Genomic DNA, 22,178 nt, shown 5'->3' with positions numbered 1-22,178 from the left:
TCAGAAAGTCAGACTAGGCAGGTCTGGAGAGATACAAGGTAAATCCAAAAGCAAAAATTATAAGATTCAACAACTATTAGAAGTATAGAACAATGAGAAAGTAAGTCTAGATTAAAGTTTCATAAGGGAATTAACAGATTTAAAAAAAACAGAAATACAACTTAAAGGAACATTCTCAAGGGAAAATAACTAGATATGGTAATATGCATTGCAATGTGTTGAGACTAAATAACATTTCAACTGACCCTGCCAGCTCATGCTATAAATTCACATTTTTTGGCAACCAAAACACCAGGGGGGAAACATACTGGAACAATCAACAGTCTGGTACTCTTCCCTGCCATGAAAAAGCAAAAGAGAAGAAAATTTCACATTTTAGCAATTTTAAATGCTAATTTTTATTTACTGCTAACTGTGCAAAGGACATCAATTCAATACTGTGCAGTAAAAGTTACATAAATCCAATATTAAACGATAGCATATGGGATAAATCTAAATCAGAGCACCATGTGCCTTCGAAACTGATTAATATCATAGAACACAACTCAGTTCAGACAATTCCTAAATGTGAAGAGCTCTCTCATTTAATATTATTAAGTTAGTTACCCAGAAGCAAATGTTCTTGGTTTTGTTGTTTTATTTTCAAGAAAAAAGTAGAAGCTTTTCCAATTTTTCATGGTTTAATATGATGTATGACATCTGAACCAAGGAAATAGTTCTTATGATTTATTCCTTTTATCAATTGGTACCATCAGCTAATACAAAGTTGACAAGCTGGCTGACAGGAAAACAGCTGACTACAATGTGGTATGCTCAATATGGGGCTAGTTGTACATCCATCTCAATTTCCTTATTCACAACCCAACGTAATATTCCTTTAAAGTACTATTTTAAATCAAAAGATAAAATAACCTTAAAGACAAATACAATAGTAACCACTGTAACTATCTAAATCACTTAAACACTAACATAAAATACTTTTTAAAAAGCAAAACAGCAAGAAAAATGGCAGTGCAAGAATACTTAATACTGCTGCATCTTACATATTCTGAGGTACATAATGAGAAGCTGAGGGAGGTGAAGCAATATAGCCAAGTGGCCCAGGACTCATAGCACCATGAATTTGAGAAGAACCACCATATGCTGCACTGACTGGATGCCAGGGTGCAACATAAGGATAATCCGGCACAATAGGAAGGCAAGAATCAAAACCTGGCAAAGGTGGCTGCCCATAGGGATCTGACATCACTGGAAAATAGACTGCTCCATGAGGGACAGAGGCAGGGTCAGCATTTGGAAAAGTACCTGAAACAAAGAACACATACAGTACACGTCATATACAAAGATTAACTAAATATCAATATAAATGGATGTTCCTATAGGTAAAAATGAAATTTACCACTAACTATAAGAAAGATCATAGCAATTATAGCAGGAGCGCTTTAGAGATGAACATTAGTGACTAAAACAGGCTACTAAAAGATTGTATGAAAATTTCCTAATTAAAAAAATACATATGTGTGTACAACGTGTCAAATGTATTCTACCTATAGACAGCTATCTTTCTGGGATGATTTAGACTAAAATACATAAAGAAACATTCTCTGGAGTCATTCTAGTCAATTAAGTTCTTTTAAGAGTTGATCACAACTGTTATGAAATAGTTTTCCAGCATTAACACATACCATCCAGATAACCATTCTGTGTAACTTTAAGCAATTAAAAACTCAGGTGGTTTTACAGTCTAGTCTATACTTGAAGGTAAATTTCTGAAGAGCATCTTCTTTAGGACCAAACATTTAAGTGTCATCTCTTGAATGTCATTAAGATGCTAGCATAATTTTAATTTTACAGCACTTTCACTACCATGAATCAGTTTCGGTGATAACAAACGATGTTCCTACCTTATTACAGTGACTATATATTTTTTAAAAAGAGCCCTTCAAGTTAATTGGGATAACTTAAGATTAGTTCATTTTGTGAAATTAAGACAGCCATTGTCTTGTATTTACTACAGTTAAAAATAGCTCTATAAAAGGTATATGGTACACTGATACTTTAATTTTTATTTCCGTGGGCCACATCACACCACCACACGAGGGATAAGATTCTATAGTGCTAGTATTCCAAAACCATTAATATACTTTAAGAAAAGAGAGGAGAGGAAGAAAATTCACATTCCTCACGTGCACCAGGCACAGTATACTTAAACATATAAGGTCTTATTTACTTCTTATAACAACCCTGGCAAGTCATAAAATATAATATTTCCCATTTTACAGAAAATCAGGCTTAGGGAGGTTAAGTAACTTAGCCAGAATCACAACCATCAAGCAGCAGTGCTAGAATGGAAAACAGATTTGGTTAGGTTAGTCCACATCGCTTCTTCTACGTCCTGTCAATTCTAAGAAGGGTAGTCCAAGATTCCATTCTTCAAAATGCTTCCCCATCTATATTATACCGTGAACTCATAAAGAGCAACTACCCTTATGGTTTGGCATGGAGATCTCAAACTTTTTGGTCTCAGGATCCCCTTACACTCTTAAAAACTGAGGATCTCAAATAGCTTTTGTTTATGTGGGTTTTAAATACCAATATTTACCACGTTAGGAATTAAACTGAGAAAGTTAAAAATATTACTTCATGTAAAAATAAGCCTATAATGTTAGTATAAATTTTTATGAAAAATGAGTCTATTTTCAAAAAAAATTGTAAGACAAGTGGAACTGTTTTACACTTGTGTAATCTCTAATGTGTGGCTTAAGAGAAGACTGCTGGATTCTTATAACTGCTTCTGTATTTAACCTATTACGATACATTGTTTTAGTTTAAATATATGAAGGAAATCTGGCCTCATACAGATATGTAGTTGGAAAAGAGAGAAGTCTTAATAACTACCCTTTTCTAATAACTGTAGATACTTTTTGATTCTACACCAAAACTAGGTAAGTGGTAATTTCTTGGAGGTCAGTAGCAATGTGAACTTTTCATATTTTGTTAACATTAAAATCTATTGTCTTATCTTGTATTTTGGATAGATCTTTAACAGAATCATGCACAGGCAACATCATAACATTGGTAACTGATAAAGTATTAGTTCACTGGGTTATACAGATCTCCCAAATGTTGACATATTTCATTTATACAATGTAAGAAACCACATTAATAGCCCTCCACTATCTATTTTATTAGAAGAGTTAATTAAGTATTGGGAAGCTGTCAAGCTCACGGTGGCAGATAAATACTAGAATTTTGGAAAACTTGTATTTGAAAGTTAGAATTTTTATCTTTGACAAAAAATACTATCAGCTGTTTTTCTTGAAGTGATAGGCTTATGTAGTTCATTTGAGAAAATGTTTGTCAGATTCCCAAGTCTGAATAACGATAGTTGGTCTATTATTCTTTCAAGTAAAAATAGAGTTCTATGAAAAGTCAGCTAGTTCAGCTCGAAACTCAAGCTCACAAATCCTTTAAAGTTAATCATCATACGTCAGTATGCAAAGTGCTTTACGAATAGTTCCTATTTTGTTGCACAGAACATTAAGTATAATTATTCAAAGATAAAAATTTACTAAAATAAGAAATGTCTTTGATCAAACAAAAAATAAATAAAACTGGCATTTTTGGATCATGAGTATTTGGCAGTGAGGAAGACACTAATTACTAGCAGTTTGGTGCCCCTGTCTTGATTTGTGTTTAGGTGCCAGCAATTCTACCCACCACTGACTTTTGTACCCTTAATGCAAATGTAATACAGTGTAAAAGATAAATAAAATCTGTGTATTATGATAAATACTTTTAACCTCATGGATCCCTTAAAAGGGTCCCAGAGACCCCAAGAGGTCCACATACCATGCTTTAAGAAATGCTGGCTTAGTATATGGACCTAATGAAATATCTGAAGGCTATTATTAAATTACACACAATAAAATTCAATTGTCTATCTTTCAGGGAAACTCATTACATACTCACCATTTGCTGATATTTCTGACTGTGTGCCATCTTGTCTCCCCACCTCACTGTACAACTGAGGAATGGTTTGATCTACCAGAGGAGGTGGCTCAGTATAGACTGGATAATTCTCTACATGAAGGTGCTGGTGCTGCATCTGTGGCACATACACCATGGAGTGCCAGTAGCTGTGGTGATAGCACTTGGGCAAGAAGGGGAAAAAACAAACACTTTACTGTTCCCTTTTCTTAAAGCAGTACCATTCTCCACTAAAAAAAAAGTTGGGCCACGATTTTCAGATGGGGTAGCAATGACTTTTGAACTAAATAATATGACATTTAAGAAATCTATTCTTTTTTACAACTTTAAGATCTTTTGCAGCATCTGTATCTCCTATTTGAACCTAGGAATTCTTTTAAAAGATAGCATCCTAAGAAAGTTAGAAATATACACAATGATCTGCATACAAAGATGTCTTTTATAGCATTATTTTTAAAGGCAAAAAACATTTAACAACCTAAATATTCAATAATAGAAAACTGGATGAATGAATTATGATATATCCATGATGGAATACAACACAGGCAATAAAAAAATCATGCTGTCAAATATTTAAAGAAAAAGTGTCCATATTGTTTAACTTACAAGTTTCCAAAATTACATAGCATAGCCCATATTTTGTAAAATAAATAAGCTGTAAGGAAGTATATCAAAGTATACAATGGTTGTACAGGTGGTTTCAGTGTTCTTTATAATTAGTATTTTCCAGATGTACTATAATGAATGCTTTTACTTTTAATATGAGAAAATATTAGAATATCTATTCTGTGTTTCCTTGTGTTCCCATGATGTAATATGAGGTAGAATATTTTAAAATGCCTCAGCCTTGTGGAATGAATCACAATGTTTCCACATGTGACTATAATAAATAAACATAACTGAAGGGGCAAGCACTTTAAATTCTTAAAACTGGTTTTAGGGAGTATCATCTCAAAGAACAAAAACCCACTCTACTACTCTTAATACATAAATATGTGCCAGTTGAGGAAGACAGTTTTCTGGAAATATGTGCAAGGTTTTAGGGAAATCAGTGTCTTAGAAAATATGAGCTAATCTGAGTACTATTTAGGAGACTATCAAGTTTGCTATCATCTCCCAAATCTTAAGATGCATCATTTCTTTTCATGAAATATGCCACTTGCTATCTTATAAGTGTATTTCAGTGGGAAAATGATCCCTGCAAGAATAAAGTAAAAGAGTTCTTATCTGAAATCACAGATGCCTTTCAGTTATAGTAAGATATCTGTCAGTACTCCCCCTTCTACCACTTAGGGAAGTGGTGAAAATCAGTGTTTGGCAAACATCTATGAGCACATGAGTGCTTTAAAAATAATACACCTTTTTAAATGTCTTTGAATTAGTCTAATTACTTTTTGCATGAAATACAGAAATAGCTACAGAAATGTTTTAGGAAGCAGGATAAATAATCCATTTGTTATTTTGAGACAGAAAAACATAGCAAAGAGTTGGCATGTGATGTTAAAGATGGAGGCCAACAAATGCTAAGGTTGTAATATGTACAGCCCCCACTTGCAGCAACCTTTTTTTTTGAGTAAAGGTAGACTTATTTAGAGATATATCGAAAGGCAAGAGAAAGGCCACGAGGTGTTGGGGCTTGGGTGCTCAGGTTAGAGTAGAAGTAAGTACACACTCCATAGACAAAGTGCGGGCAGTCTCCAAAGAGGGAGAGAGAGAGGGCCACAGCAACTATTTTATAAAAGAAACTGAAGCACTAGTAGACTAAAGTAGAAAACCCAACCTATGTTATCTTCAGAGATATTAGACAGAAATAAGTCTCACAGTGATCGTGGGTTTTAAATCAACAGATGACTGGATAAAGAAGTTGTGGTATATTTATACAATGGAATACTATTCAGCCATAAAAACGACAACATAATGCCATTTGCAGCAACATGGATGTCCCTGGAGAATGTCATTCTAACTGAAGTAAGCCAGAAAGAGAAAAATACCATATGATATCGCTCATATGTGGAATCTAAAATAAAAAAAAAAGAAGACAAATGAACTTAAATATAAAACAGAAACAGACTCATAGACATAGAATACAAACTTGTGGTTGCCAGAGGGGAGAAGGGTGGGAAGGGACAGACTGGGAGTTCGAGATTTGTAGATACTGACAGGTATATATAGAATAGATAAACAAGTTTATACTGTATAGCACAGGGAAATATATACAAGATCTTGTGGTAGCTCATGACGAAAATATGACAAGGAATATATGTATGTTCATGTATGACTGAAAAATTGTGCTCTACACTGGAATTTGACACATTGTAAACTGACTATAACTCAATAAAATAAAATTTTAAAAAAAGAATCTGATTATGTTAATACCAAAACAAGTTATATTTTTAATATAGAGTTAGTTTATCAAAGCAATTTTTACAGGATTCTTACCTGCAATCCCAGATTGAAATAGTACTGCAAAACTTTTGTATCTAAAATTAAAAATTTTAATTTTAGTAACTAGATGACATAATCAATTAAAACTACCACTTAAAAGCTTTTCTCTTTGAGTATTAAGGTAGATAACAAATATAGTCTTCCCAATCAATACAACCCTCAATTCTACCTTATAGTAAATAACCATTTACCTACCACTATAGGTAATATCATTTTCTGATCCAAGGTTTAATCACCAAATACATATTTTATTTCTATTCTTAATATTAGGCAGATGTTACACGAATGCTACTCTGCCAACATTTAGGCAGAATCTAGTAATGGCATTTTCTTGCTTGTCTCAAGACTAAAATATACTTTAATACAAATACGCTACATATGAAATCATATTGGTCTTCAGCTAATGGAGCTACTACATAGTACAAACTAATGCTCTTCAAATGCCAAGATTAGTGATGCCTACTGAGATACTTAGCACTGTTTGAAATAATTCACCTTGTTTTTACATAACATGACTAATGTACCACCACTGGAACTCCAAAGAGAGGAGGCAATGAGCATGGTAACTCGAAACAGTTATATCCAAAGATGATAAAATTTCTTCAGACACAGAACTTAATTAAAATATTTTATAAATGAACAAAAACTAGATGAGAGAAGAGGGATAGCCTTAACACTCTAATTATATCTCTAAATGTATTTTTACTGATTAATCTGGGATCCATGTATATTCTTATACATAAGATAACTTGAGTTCCACTAAGAAACTCTCAGAAAACCCCTTTTCTTATGTTGGAGACTCTCAACACATACAAATGTATTTACTGTCACTTTAAAATACTCAGCTTGTATTTTGACTATTAGGTGGGAGTATAGCATAAAGCCTGATGCTCAAGCTAAAGAATGTGAAAAGATAATAGCAGGAAGTAAATTCACAAATGGCATGGGATTCCACCCTGTGGTATATACATACAACAAAACAAAACTTGTATACAAAATATCTATAGCAATATTATTCACAATAGCATGAATGGAAACAACCCAAATGTCCATAAATAGATAATAAACATTGTGAAATGACTATATTTCAACTAAAAAAAAGATAATAAAATATGGTATATATACACAATGGAATGTTTTTCAGCCATCAAAAAGAATACTGATACATGCTACAATACGGATGAACCTTGAAAACATTATGCTAAGTGAAAGAAGCCAGCCAGAAGACAACATATTGTGAGATTCCATCTATAGGAAATATCCAGAACAGGCAATCTACAGAGACAGAAAATAGAACAGCGGTTGCCAGGGCCAGGGAGAATGAGGAGTAACTGCTAACATGTATGGGGTTACTTTTTGGGGTGATGAAAATGTTCTGGAATTAGATAGTGGTGATGGTTGCACAAATACGTTAATACACTGAAAAGCACTGAATTATACACTTTACATGGCTGTCTTGTATGATATGTGAATTATATTTCAAGCTGTTAAAAAATGTGGCAGGTAAGGACTATAAGAACTCAAAAACTCTGAAATGCAATTAAGGGGGTGGGGTCATGAAAATGACAGGGTTTAAATAATAGGAAGTTAGATGGAAGAGTAGAGGGAGAGAGAATTCGAGTAGAATCACCATGTTAGCAAAGGCTTAGGAGTAGAAAACCAAGTGACCAGAGTTCTTGTAAAAGTACAAGAAGATAAGGTATAACTTTGGAAAAATGACCTGCAGTTTCTTATAAAACTAAACAAACATGTACTATGACTCATCAATTCACCTACTATGACCCATCAATTTCACTTCTAGGTATCTGCCCAAAGGAAATGAAAGCATATGTTCGCAAAGCCTTTTACAAGAATGTTCACAGCAGCTTTATTCATAACAGACCCAAACTAGAAAATAGCCCAAGTGTCCCTCAACGGGAGAATGGACAAACTGTAGGATATCCGTAAAAAGAAACACTACTCAGCAATAAAAGCAAACAGACTACTGACATGCAGCAACATGGAAGAATCTCAGAAACATTATGTTGAGTTTAAGAAGCCTTCCATAAAGAGTACATTCTATATGATTATTTTTACATGAAATTCTAAAACAGGTGAAACTATGGCAGAAAAAAAATCAGAACAGTGGTTTTCTCTGGAGCTAAGCAGAGAAGGGAGTAGGGAAAGACTGGGAAGGGGCATGAGGGAACTTTGTGGGGTAATGGTAATATTTTATACCTTGATGGGGATTTGGGTTACACAGGTGCATGTACTCATTTCTGAAAACTGAGCAAGTCTATATTTAAGATTTGTGCATTTCATGATATGTAAGCTTCACATCAAAAGAAAAAATAAATACCAAACTCTATTTAATGATAGGTATATGCTGAAGGTTTTATGAGGAAGAATGTTGATGTCTATAATTTACTTTGAAATGCACCAAAAAGATGGACTAATTGATGGGCAGAGAGGCAGATGGAGGAAAGGATGGAGACATATGTAGTAATCCAAGTACAGTTAAAGGTTAACGACCGAATATAGGTGGTGGATATATGACTATTCATTTTAAAATTCTAATTCCATGTGTGTTTAAACATTCTCATAATAAAATGTTGGAGAAGGCAAAATCAGCATTATGTGCCGAGTAAATCTTGGGCAGGGATAGGTAGGTGAGGGGACAGGAGTAAATGGATCAGGGTTTAGACAGTGGGTAAATTAGGTGGAAATGATACCAGATTAACAAAATGGGAAACCAAGAAGAGTCAATGTTTTGCATGGCCTAAAGAGAAGAAAGGAGGGAGATAAAGTCTAAAATAAAAGTAAGAACGCCAAGTGAAAAAGTCTAGCAAGTAGGTAGAGGCCAAAGCTAGACAGATTTAAGAATCATCTACATAAAGTTAATAATGAAGTTTTAAGGAAGAGAAAAAGAACAGAACGGAGTTGAAGATCTTGGTAACTAACTTAGGAGCTGAAAAAAACCAAAACAGAATAAAGAAGCAACTAGAAAAAAATCAAAGAAATGTTACAACAACAAAAAAGTATAAATAAGCTGCAAACAACTTTCAACTACAATTTTCTTTTGAGATACACTGCCAAACTGAGGGGTAACAAAGAACTTCCAATGGAAGGCTATTCCTTAGTTTAATTAAGGAAACAACACATGGTTTTGAAATCCAAGGCAGATCAGATCCCCAATTCCTCCCCTCAAAATCTTTTCCAATTCTTCAAAATTCAGTTGGAACCCTAAATACCAAGATTGCAACAATTTCATTCACTTGGGGTAGTCATTTAAGAAAAGGAGAAAAATTTGTTATCAACTCCTGCTTTTCAAGAAAAATAGCTGAGAAAGTAGATATCCAGTTGATAATCTTCTTCAGAGCAGATGTGTAGCTACCTAGAAAAGCAGCATAGGTCAGCTCAACCATCCATTCCTTGATTATGCAGAAGATATTCCCAGCTTTCAGTTGCTCCTTTCCTTAGTCACTTACCTAGCATTATGCTCTTAAGTCAATTTCCTTTTGGTCCCTCACCTTGTCCTCAACCAAAGAGAGATATGCTCTAAGATTTTAAAAAAAAATGCTCAGACCTAAGTAACCCTCACCGAAGTCTCAAAATCTACTTACCTTGAGGCAGATCACTGCCACTTGGATCACAGGAATAAGGTGGAGGTGGTGGTGGTAAGTTTGAAGCTTCTCCCACCTCAAGAGGAGGAGGAGGTGGTGGTGGTGGAGGAGGTGGAGGTGGTGGTGGTGGTGGTAGAGAGACAGCAGGAACAGGAGCAGAGAGGTATGGATAGGATGGTGAAGCAATCACTAAAAAAGAAACAAAACAAAGTAGCAATGCACAACTGTAACAGCTTAGAAGCAATAGATCATCTTCCATTTCTTTTGTGTTCCCAATATCAAGCAACTCTAATTCTTATGATTTGACTTAAAAACAAAAACCTAGAAGGTAAATTGCCCATATTCTCTTAGACATGTCAGTTGAAAATGAGGAGTTCATTACAGGTTATTTTTGAGTTAAGGAAATTACTTGAAATTAAAAGGAAAAAAACCAGAAGCTACAGAGGTCTGATTATCAAGATTTTGAATATCAGCTAACAGGTACCATAAAAAGTACCATGAAAGCAAAAATTTTACCTAGTTTACTACAAAGTTAAGGATGTTTTCAGCCATTTGCCAAATCACAAGATGTAGAAGCTAATAAGAGAGACTAAATTGCATAGATTATAGATTTAAGCAATTTGAAGGTTTCTACTTGGTAGCATCAGAGGAATACAGGGAGGGAACTCTAAATTGCGACAGTTCCATTTCTAAGGACATACAGAATCTAAAACAGATAGGCTAGATCAACTATCTTATCCCTTTAACTTTCTATAAGTGTTATTATAGTTTAAAAATAATACTCATTTAGGAGCTTCACAGTTTTTGACATAAGAAATTCAAATACAATTATGTTTAAGTATCAATATATTCCTCTATGATAATAAAGGAAACAATGTGGTTCCAATCTAGTGAAAATAAGTATCTCCATATATACATAGTATGCTAAATAAATTTATTAAATTTTTTGAAAGATGAATGACACAATCCTTCATGTTTAATTGAACATTTTAGCTGATTTAGAAATTCAAGCACTAAATCTTACCACTGTGTCACCTGCATTATAATTTTATCCCTGAGAAGTATAGAAAGTTTAGTCTCATTGTTCAGTAAAGGTTTAATTGAGAATTTCAGAACGCTTAGTTTAGTACAGGAACAGTCCACACAAGCTGAATTTGTTATTTTGGTAATTTAGCAAGAGGAATTTAAGGCTAAGTATTAGAAGTAATCCACATTGCTTTCATTCATCAACATAAATTCTAACAATACATTTATCTATATCCTTTATACAGTCACAGGCTAATACTAATAGGAGATCTATGTCTTAGGGTGATTTAAAACTTGATAAACAACTCTTTTAGAGTGATAAAACTGTTCTCTCATGATTGTGGTGGTGGTTACACAACTATGCACTGTCAAAACCCAGGGCACCAAAAAATGAATTTTACTGTATCTAAATTAAAACAGTAAATTTTAAACACTTACTCAAATAACTGTTTTGGAGTTTTGCCTTATGTGTAGAAATCTCTACTTTTACAGTTTTAAAAGAGTAATTTTAGAACATCTCCAAATGCTCTTTAGACTTTATGGATTTGTTGCCTATAAAATAATGGCTTCAACAAAGCTCCACTCTCACTCCTTTTAAACTGGCACTCAAATCACACCATTTTTTAAAAAGCAAACTGAGTAAGTTCAATTAGCTAAAGACAGTAGAATGTATTTATGATTATTAGGTAAAAACCTACTACTAGACATAGAGGTAGCTATGTAAGTTCTCATGGGCCTGAGAAAATCAACGGTAGAAGAAATTTGGAGGTTACTCTGTCTGAATTCACCTTCCTTTTAAAATGCATATTACAATAAGCTCCATAAGAAAAAGCTTTTAAAATCCCCAGGTGCCCTAGAGATGCATGAGCACCTAATTCGAAGATTTAACGGGGCTCTATGGGCTTAACAGGTATAGTATAGTTCAAGGGATGGACCCAGGACAATGGAAGCAAATTTTTCTAAAATATTAATGGAAACCAATGAAACACATTCAAAAAGCTTATTTCCCCCTGTCCATGTAGCTGCAGTCTGCTTCAGGACATTTCAGAAGACAACATGAATATATATAGTAAGACCCGACTTCTCTAGAGATCAAAGGGCAGGGCTGGGACTAGGGTGCAGTGAGGTGTGAAATTTAAAGGGCCACAAAATTAAAGCAACAACAGCAATAAAAACCCATGATACAGAAAGTATCAAAATTATAAAAGACAGGCTCCAAGCCTGCACTTGCATGACCCCAAAAGTGAGTGCCTCACTCACCCTAAGCCTGGCCCAGTTACTGTCTTTATTTAAAATTTTGGTACTTTGTTTTTCATGGATTTTTCTGCATTGATCTTTGTTTTTTAAATAGTTCACTGAAGTATTATTTATTTTGATCGTTGTGGGTTTTTTTGACACTCCCTTAAACCTTGCATCCCGAGCAAGTGAGCCACTAGTTCTAGCCTGGGCAAAAGCAGTCCAAAACAGTTACTAAAACCCTCAGTTAACAGGATTTAATGCCTTATGAGGACACTCATAATAAAATCAATCATGGCATCTAGTTACCTGGCAGATAGAAAGTAACTTAAAGAAGGATGGGATGGGGCTACCAGATAGACACAAGAATAACAATGGAAAACATGAGTTGTTTCATCTAGAGGACTGACAGGAATGATAAAGAGCAGCCATTACCTAGTAGAGTTATAACTGAGGTTCACAAATGACTTAACAAAAAGTAAAATGAAGGCAGTATACATTTTTAGAAATATTTATAAAAAACACAAATCTGGCATTTAAAGGATAAACTTTCAATGATTCTACATAAATGAGGCATTACAATGCTTGACTCACTTGTCACTTGTTCTTAAGCTCAGACATTTGCTGGAAGCAGACAGCTAACGTTTTCCCTTATAATTAGCACAAAGTAGTAAAACCAGGGTCTACGTTAACATTTCCAATGAAAAATGTTTATGGTGTTTAATGAATATATATATTGCATGTTTTGTTCCAGGCACTGTGATTAAGCACTTAATTTCTAAATTATAAATAAAACAGATACAGAAAACAAATCGAATGAATTATTTTCAGGTGGATGCTATCCAGGTTAAGAAAGAAAACTTTGCCAGTCATTCCAGAAAATTTCCATGCACCCCATCCCAATCATGCTCCTCTTCCTCCCACCATAATTAACTATTATCCTGACTTTCATAGTAATCACTTCTTTGTAGTTTTAAGAGTTTTGTCACCCAAATGAGCACCCCTGGACAGTTTTTTAAAGTTGATATATTGAATCTCTTTCAACCTATTGGTCCTTTCTCCATTCTTCTCATTTCAATTTTTCTTTTAAAGAATCTATACCCTTGACCTGTGGGGTTTCCCAGTCTAGAGTTGGCTGATTATATATTCATGGTGCATTTCAACAGGCTCTTGTATTTCCTGCAAATAGGCAGCTAGATCCAGAAGACTGGATCAGACTTGGGGTTGACTCCTTTGATACATCTAAAAGTAATGTCTATCTTTGCGATCTCCACAGCCATTGCTGTTTAATACTCATCAACATTCAGTAATGACTGCACAATGATTATATTCTGCCACTTCTTCTTCACTGATCAGAATACTTAAATATTTTCCCGCTACTATTCAGTTACTCAGCAGGACAGTTCATATAAGACAGGATAAATACTTGATTCTTTCACTTTATTTTCCAGTTTTCAAGAAAAGTGAACTTGTTTCCTATCATTCAATTAAGGGAATCACTTTTTTCAGTTTTATATTATACATATTTTTTCAGATTATTTTTCCATTACAGATTATTACAAGATACTGAATATAGTTCCCTGTGCTATATACAGTAAATCTTTGTTGCTTATCTATTTTATGTAGTTTGTATCTGTTAATACCAAGGGAACCAATTTTTTAAGTATCATGAGAACTTTTAAATTTAATATATTTGATATGTTCCAGTCTATTGTAATTATCATTGTTGAAGCTCAAACTGTTCCATCTTCCATCTTTGGCCAGCAGGAACCACTTCAAGATGGCTCCTGAGTCCTTCTGACATGACCCCAGTACTGTTTGATAGCTTCCCTGTTATCTGGCATGACAAGATGACCCAGGCTCATCTTGAACATCTCCTACCCAGACCTGGAACCAAACATTTCTCCAGAAAGGTGTTTGGTTTTTTTAAAGTGAGAAATGGTATTTCAATACCACAAACTGAGTGCTAAGGATCATCATTATTTCTAGCCCTTTTCAGTGGACAGAGCTAGGAAATAAACAAATTTAAAGATAAAATACCTCAAGTTCCTATTGATACTTTCAATTCAAATATGAGGCCATAAAAGCTTTTCCTTGGCCTCTTTAGTACATCTGTATTTCTTTTCTTCCATACTGAGATCCTGGTTTGCAAGGACACAGGGGATAAAACTAATATCCCATACTCACTTGTTTTAGCCAACATTACAATCTCAGAATAACAATCTGAGTATCTAAATAAAAGAACCTGTGATTATTGAAAGCATCAAAAAAAATGCTCAGCACGTGGTCTCTCAATTCTCCCATTAAAAAGAAATAGCTATACTATATGTACAGTGTCCAAACATAAGGCTTTTACATAGTATATTATCAACCTCTCAGCCCTCATTTTGTGTAGCTATGTATTTCACACTTACGATCAGGTCTTATGTTGATGTCTCTCATTGTTTTCGTGGTCTAAAAGTCAAAACACATTCTCTAATACACTGTTATCCATCTAATACAACTTTCTGTGATAGCAGAAATATTCTGTATCTTGCTGTCCCATATAGTAGACACTAGCCATATGTGGCTTTGAGCACTTGGTATGTGGTTAGTGTGAAAGAGCAACAGAAGATTTACTTCATTTAATCATAATTAATTAAAATTTACAGTGCCATATGCGGCGAGTGATTATCTTACTTCACAGCGTATCTTTGGTAGATTCTTCAGGAAGGGCTCATGTGAATAATATTCTCTGAATTCTTATACATTACCCTTTAAGCTTGAAAATCAGTTTGGATATAAAATCTTTGGTTCACACATTCTTTCATTACCTTAAACGTTACTCCATTTTCTTCTAGCATGAAGCATTGCTGTCAAAGTTCAATGATTATCATTTTATTTTTATATACTCCATAGGCTTTGTCATTTAGACAATCAAAAGACTTCCTTTTTCTTTCAAGCCTAGTCGTTTTACTAGAATATCCCAGCGCTGGTTGTTCTGGCTCAATAATCTCAGGTATGCAGAGTGCTGTTTCAGTATGTAGTTCTAAAGTTTTAATTTCAGGAAAGATTTCTGAATTATAGTTATTAGTATTTATTCTTTTCCCTTACTTTGGTTTTCTTCTTCAGGAACTTCTATTAATATCTGATATCCTTTGCCGAACTTCAGTATGTCACTTTTGAACCCTTCTCTTCATTTTCTTCATTTTCGATTTCCCCTCTTTCTTACATCTTTCCCTTGCCATATATATTTGATCATGTTCTTTATAGTTTAGTTTTCATTACCAAAATGACTTTCTTCCATTTCTAATGCTTTCCTGAGTTCAGTCAACTCATCTGAGTTTTTCTAATTCTGATTTGTTATTTTTCAATATTTTGTATTATTTTATTAATGTTTTTACCTCAGTTTGAAATAGTTGTTGGTTTGGTTATTTTAAGTTCTATTTAGCATGCACATTTCTGACATGTTTTTATCGTCTATGGGGTGTTATTCTGCTTTTTTCCCCCTTAAAACATCTTTGTATATGATTTGACCTCAGTACTTTTCTTTTGTTCATTTTTATATGAAATTTTTTTCATGAACTTTAAAATGAGGTGAAATACAAGAAAGCTCTTCTAACTTCATAGGGCTCTCTGTGGCTTTTGTGTAGTGCTTAAAAACATGACTGCTTCTAGGATTCCTTGTCTCTTTTCTCCTGAACTTTAGTCTGGACCTGCTCTCTTCCCTATTCTCATCAATTATGATTCCACTCCTAGCACTTTCTCCCCAGTGAAGAATATTATCCTAAAAAGGAGCCCTGACAGGTCAGTTTTGAGAGTTCTTAGGGGCCAAACTGTTCCAAGCTCTTCAGTCCCTTTATCATATACCCAAAGCACTCACCTAGTAGTGAAGAGGTCAGATCCTTTCCCAGTCTTAGCTGCTCCTTCCAAATTGGCTGCCCCACTTTCCAGTGAATTCTTATTAGCTCTTTTGGGGTTCTTCTGTTCTCAGGTCTATAGACAACATTCCTGATGCTTTTGTCTTCTTGCTCCCGCATAGACCCTGATAGCATGCAGGTCTTGTGACTGGTGATTTGTCCCTACCTACTTAAATTTTGGAGTTCATGGGGATACCCTGTCACCTAGTTTTGTTGTAAGCATTGTCCCTGGGTTTTGGTTTTGTTATTTCCATTTTTATTTGGGGACACACACTAAAAACCTATGCTATTGCTGCCACCACTTTCCCAGAATTCTGCTGAGAATTTCAAATTATAATTAACTCATTGGAATTCCACAATCACTTCACAAATCGGTACTATCAGTACCTCAAAGCTCATAGATAAGTTCAAAAATGTGTCCAAAATTACAGTTTGAAAAACTAGTACAAGTCCTCTAAATTGTTAATGGGGTAGCAAAATGATAGTTCTGAAATCATATCAAAGCCAAATTTGCAAGAAAAAAAATCAAAAACATGGCTCTCAAATCTCATGGATTCCTCAACTACAGAACATACTTTATTAAGTAGGTTAAACAAATTAAATACTGGAGATGAAAATAATCCTATCTAACCACTAGAACTGTTTTATGTGCATGTTCATGAATAGGAAAAGAGGCTTCCAAAGTAAGCAGTCACTAATAACCTACCTGGCCTGCCTTGTGTAAGTGGAGACACAAAGAGAGGCTGTATGGCATTCTGTGAGGAAACTGAAGCAGTACTACCAGCTTGATTAGCTGCTGCACAGTTAGGTAAGACTGGAGCTGGAACATTATTGGCACAGGAAGCTGCAATTGCTGCGGAATTTACCATCACCTGTAAGCGTGGAAGAAAGTTCAGAATTCTTAAGTTTGGTTTCTCATACAATATTAGTCTCTTATCTGATCCTAAATTTCAGGAAATATTATTTTGATAACTGAAACACTGAGAAGTCAATCTTTATGTAAACCCAATATAAGAAGATTAGGTTATTTCTTTTAGAAGACCCCAGATTACTTTGAGAGCTTAAATTTTTTCCTTTAATATTTTCCTGAAAAGTAATACATTAACATGATTCAAAACTAAAGTATGAAATTGTATGCAATGAAGTTTCCCTCCAACCCCTGTCTTTCATCTAACTAGCTCCTCCCTCCCCAAACAGGTAACCTCTGGGTTTCTTGCACCATTATCCAGAGATTTATACTATATATTTATTTTTACATACATATACATTTCTCCACACATATACACACTTTTTTTTAAACAGAAAAGGTACTTTTCTCCTTTTTTTAAAAAACTTGATGAGACTGCAATTTGTTTTTCTGATTATGCCACAGCACACACTACAGGGCTGTGCACAGAGAGATGTTCAATAAATGATAACAGCCTTCTTGAACACACTGTCCTCACTGCAGTCTCCATTTTCTTATTACCCACTGCAATGTGGCTATTACCCTCTCTGGTCCTCAGAAACTGTATTCAAAGTCACAGTGGTCTCCATAGTAACAATTGTAGTAGACTCGTGTTAGTCCTTATGCTGCTTGACCACTTGGCTGCAACTGATACTTGACTGTTCCTTGAAACATTCTCTTCCTAGGGCTCCTATAATTATATACTTTCCCGCTTTTCCTTCCTCCTTGGCTATACTTCTCCACCCATTTTCTAAAATTTGGTGATCCACAGGCTCTGTTCTAGAGGCTCTTCTCAATCTCATCCCTTCCCCAGGATGATCTTATTCATTATTCATTTATACGGTTTCGGCTACCTTTTTTTTTTTAACATTTTTTTATTGAGTTATAATCATTTTACAATGTTGTGTCAAATTCCAGTCCAGCTACCTTTTTGATGCCAGCTTCCCATTCTACAGGACAGCTTTACGTTTAAGTTTCAGTAAATGACATACACTTGACAGGTAATTTATATTAACTCACTCATTATATCAGAGGTTCAGAGTAGACTGACCATGAGTAGTCTGACACCAGCACACAGAACAGTGTCTGAAACACAGTAGATGCTCAATCAATTTGTTGACTGAATTTACTAATTACTGTGCCAGGCATCAGAAAGTACAATAATACTTAAGACAGGAATAAGCAGCTTCTCTGAAGTATGATGAAGGGCACAGAGAACAAAAAATTCACTTTCCTCTGTTTAGACCGTTGCAACTGACTGCTAAATAAAACTATAAAGATTACCTTATGGGGGTAGTTGTATGAGGTAACTGTGTCCTGAGGAGACATAGAACATGGTCTTCTATCCTGAAGAGACTTTAATGAATACAGAAATACAGTTGAATAAGGGGAAATCAAGAAACCACACAACACATCAATAAAAGATCTGCTACGTTTCAAAATCTCCTGAAATTAAGCGAAAGTGATCTATCATGAAAGTATTCAAATTCGGAAGTGACTACTACGATAACGCTCCAAAAGGTATCATTCTAGTGCCTAACTTACATGATTGTTCTTATCTCCTATCTACAGAAACCCTGATCATATCCAACTCTAGTTCCAATGCAGACACTACAGTGTAACAGAGGATTGTAATATAAACACTTTCTTAGTGGCCTCTCTTGCCTTAAAAACTTCACAATCAGTAGGGTCAGCAACAGTGTTACTAAAAGAAAGCATTCCATCTAAAGACATAGCTAGGGACAAGGATGGATAACTGGTTGGTCAGCTGCATCGTATCTAAACAGAATGTAGTATAATCCAAACACCATTCCCCTTTGGCTCAAGACCTTGTCTTTGTGAAAATAAAAATGATTTTAAAAGAATCAGAATGATGCATGACAGATTGTCATGACAGAAAAATGAACCAGCAGCAGAAATTGGTACTAATAGTAAGAATACAAGAGGGACTCAGGGGAAGTAATCACAGGAAACAAGAGGAACCACCCTGTGACAAAGATGAGCCCAATTTAACATGGGCCTAAGATTACATGTTTCTAAACTTTGTTTTCCAGTACAGCCAAAGGACCTGCCCAAATGCAAACTTTAGCCCTGGCTCAGAAGGCCCAGTGTGAATGCCAAACAATTCTAAAGAAGGATTTGGTTGAGAGTTGGGCATGGAAATAAGTAAGAATAAATGTTCATGTTTTTTAGAAAGCCCTGTGTCTGGAAATCTTTAAGTCCTGCATCTGTCCTCTTCCCTCAGAATGCTGTGAAAAAAATTAGAATCTGTATGGATTTTGTGACTGGGGAGTGGGAGTGGAGCACATCATGAAGAGATTGAAAGCTACTGGGGATGTATGATAAACTAAGTTCAGAACAAAAAGGAATGTGTGACAAGTGATATTAAAGGGACAGAAAGTGTCTATTCTTGTCATCCCTGAAGGTGAGATTTTTACTTGCTTTCTCAACTTGGGTGGCTATATCAAGAGATGGTATAAAAAGCACTGTGATATGAGAACAGTAATGACAGAGTGAAAGGAAAAACTATTTCTCTAGCAGAGGCAAGGGAAAGGAAGGAGAAATAAGGGGAAGAGAATTACAAATCAGTTTTCTTCACCTTCCTAAGATGTACTGCCTAAACAGTAAAAACAAGAATTTAGTACATTAAGCTGTCAAAGTTAAGATTAATCACAGTTAAGGAATAGAGGGTAGTCATTCAACTTCTTCACAAATATTCCAGTTCTCCTTCTGGGTACATGGTAGGTTGCTCTTCCTGGCCTCATCTAAAGTTAGGTATGGCCATGTGACTTGTTTGTCCAATAAAACATGAGCAGAAATATTGAGAGCCAGTGTTTAATTTTCCTATCTTCAGTTCCGCCAATGTGATTGTGAAAACACGTGTCCATCAGCCTGGGTCCCTGAGTGACTTTTACGGACAAAGTCCTGTTACAAACCTGCACTGCACTGAACCTGTAACATTAGCAAGAACAACTCTCCTGTGTCAAGCTGCTGGGGGATTGTTGCTGCAGCATAACCTAGCTTAATTGAAACAGCAATTGGTAACTAAAACTAGGGTGCTGCTGTAACAAAAACCTTACTTGAGAAAGAGATTATGAACTTGTAGCTCTTAGGGGAAGAGGTTTGTAAAACAGAATGTTAGTTTTTTGTTTTGATTACTGCTGGCAGAGTTTAGCAAGGTATTTTAAGACAGATGTGTATAGAAAAGTAGTTTTGGGCAGGAATGAAAGGGAACAGAATCCTTGAATACTGGGACTTATAGAGTTTGAAGAGGCAAGTGCTTCAACCCAAAACTGTAAAAGATGAAACTGATAAGTGCTTTGAACAACAAAGAGCAATTAAAATTCAGCCTCAAAGGAAGAATCAAATCATTGCTAAAATATGATTGCATTCAGATATCTCAAAGCAAGAGTAAAAATAAGGATCTAACATCCAGTGAATCCTTGCACTTGGACAAAATGACTCATGGAAAAGCGTCCAAAGGTATGGCTCTTCCATCAATGCCTGATAAGCTCAAGGTATTTGCAATCAAGTATAGAGAGAGATAGGGATAAGAATGCAAAGAGTTATAGCAAATCTAAGTAGTATATTTATTAAAAAATTGTCAGTATGGCTATTGGTACATGAAACTAGTAGGAATTAGAGAAGCAGCACAGTAAATTAATCACATAGCCAAAGAAACCACGAGCAGAACTAAAACCATCCAACTGAGATAAAACAACCCTTGGGCCCTTAATTTTCTATGAGTAAGAAGCAAGCTGAGAAAGCTCAGCTGCCAAAAAGGATTATTCTCCAATGCCTACTTCAAATATGGCCAAGGAAGGAAGTGCCTTAGAGTAATCAAGAGCCCCAGAAAACAGTGAACAAAGGAGCCTCTCCAGGGAACGGTCCCCATGCCTAGGATGGGGGCCCTCACAATGTCAGTCCTTCATGATGTCAGCATTGCTACAGGCCAGTAGTTGTTTCTCCCATTTTTCCTGGATTTGAGTGGGAATTTCTACTGCAATTTTTTTAGTCCCTGCTATACCATTGTAAATTGAGTGTATAGGGGGTAAATAACTTTGTATCTTTGGTTTTAGGCTTCCAAATCAAAAGGAACCACGTCTGAACCCAAAATAGAGAGTATTATACATTTCCCAGAATCCTTGGGCCCTGAGTTTAACTACACTGAAGGGGATTTGGGGGTTGCCTCCCTTGAGGCAGAAGTATTTTGCCTGTGGGAGGGAGTTTCCATTGACAGTTGTAGTCCTTAATGCTGTTAAACTATTTCCAACTTTTTGACTTACAGGCACAGATAAGTTAGAGTTTTCAAGTAGAATACGCTCTGGCCAAATAAAAAGAAATGGAAAAGAAAGTGATATGTGTCATCTCCAGGTAGAAGCTGTAAGAGCCAGTGCACCATTCACTACCTTTTGTTTCTTGCCTTGGCAATCATGAATGGAACTTCCATCAGCCTAAGTCCCTGAGCAGAGCCCTCCTGTTGACGTCCACTGGACATGTAGCATAACCAAGAAGTAAATTTTTGTTAAAATACTGAGATTTATGGCCTATTCGTACTGATAGAAAAATCACAAAATCCTCTAAAAAATCACCACCGCCAATGTTCAAATTTCTTCTATCAACACATATTAGGAATATCTCTGGATTAATTTCCAGAAAGGGGTGTTATCTTGGATAAGTTACTTGACTGGAGTCTCAATTTCTTCATCTACAAAATGGGAATGATGTCCTAATTATCTCATAGATCATTCTGATTTAAATACATTTATATGTATAGCTCTTAAAACAGTACCCTACTACAAAGGAGCTGTATGTGTTTGCCATTATTATTAAATACCTACCAAGTTTGCTGTAGATTCAGTTGTGCTATAAACACCTGAAGTTTCATAGTCTGGTTCTAGAGGATACAGCCAAAGTAAAAATAATGAGCATTATTTTATAGTCTGAAATTTTATAAACAATGAATATCAGATTTTATCTAGATCTCACTGACCTGAAGGATAAATATATTCTTCATGATATCCCCCTAGAAAA

General features: G+C 35.2%; 1 protein-coding gene across 1 annotated transcript in view; it reads right to left on the bottom strand.

The window, feature by feature from the left end:
• Positions 1-366: 366 nt before the first annotated feature.
• The window catches only part of ALG13 (ALG13 UDP-N-acetylglucosaminyltransferase subunit), a 61,343-nt gene continuing 39,531 nt past the window's right edge, over positions 367-22,178 (bottom strand). Inside the window, 8 exon segments of the mRNA XM_032475822.1 lie at positions 367-1,305; positions 3,973-4,153; positions 6,430-6,470; positions 10,038-10,226; positions 16,905-17,070; positions 18,429-18,500; positions 21,986-22,041; positions 22,138-22,170. Of these exon segments, the coding sequence (XP_032331713.1) occupies positions 1,040-1,305; positions 3,973-4,153; positions 6,430-6,470; positions 10,038-10,226; positions 16,905-17,070; positions 18,429-18,500; positions 21,986-22,041; positions 22,138-22,170 (1,004 nt within the window). The 3' untranslated portion in view covers positions 367-1,039.

The sequence above is a fragment of the Camelus ferus genome, chromosome X, assembly GCF_009834535.1.
Source record: "Camelus ferus isolate YT-003-E chromosome X, BCGSAC_Cfer_1.0, whole genome shotgun sequence".
Lineage (NCBI taxonomy): Eukaryota > Metazoa > Chordata > Mammalia > Artiodactyla > Camelidae > Camelus > Camelus ferus.
Note: the sequence above shows the minus strand (reverse complement) of the source record. Positions and strands in the feature narration are given on the sequence as shown.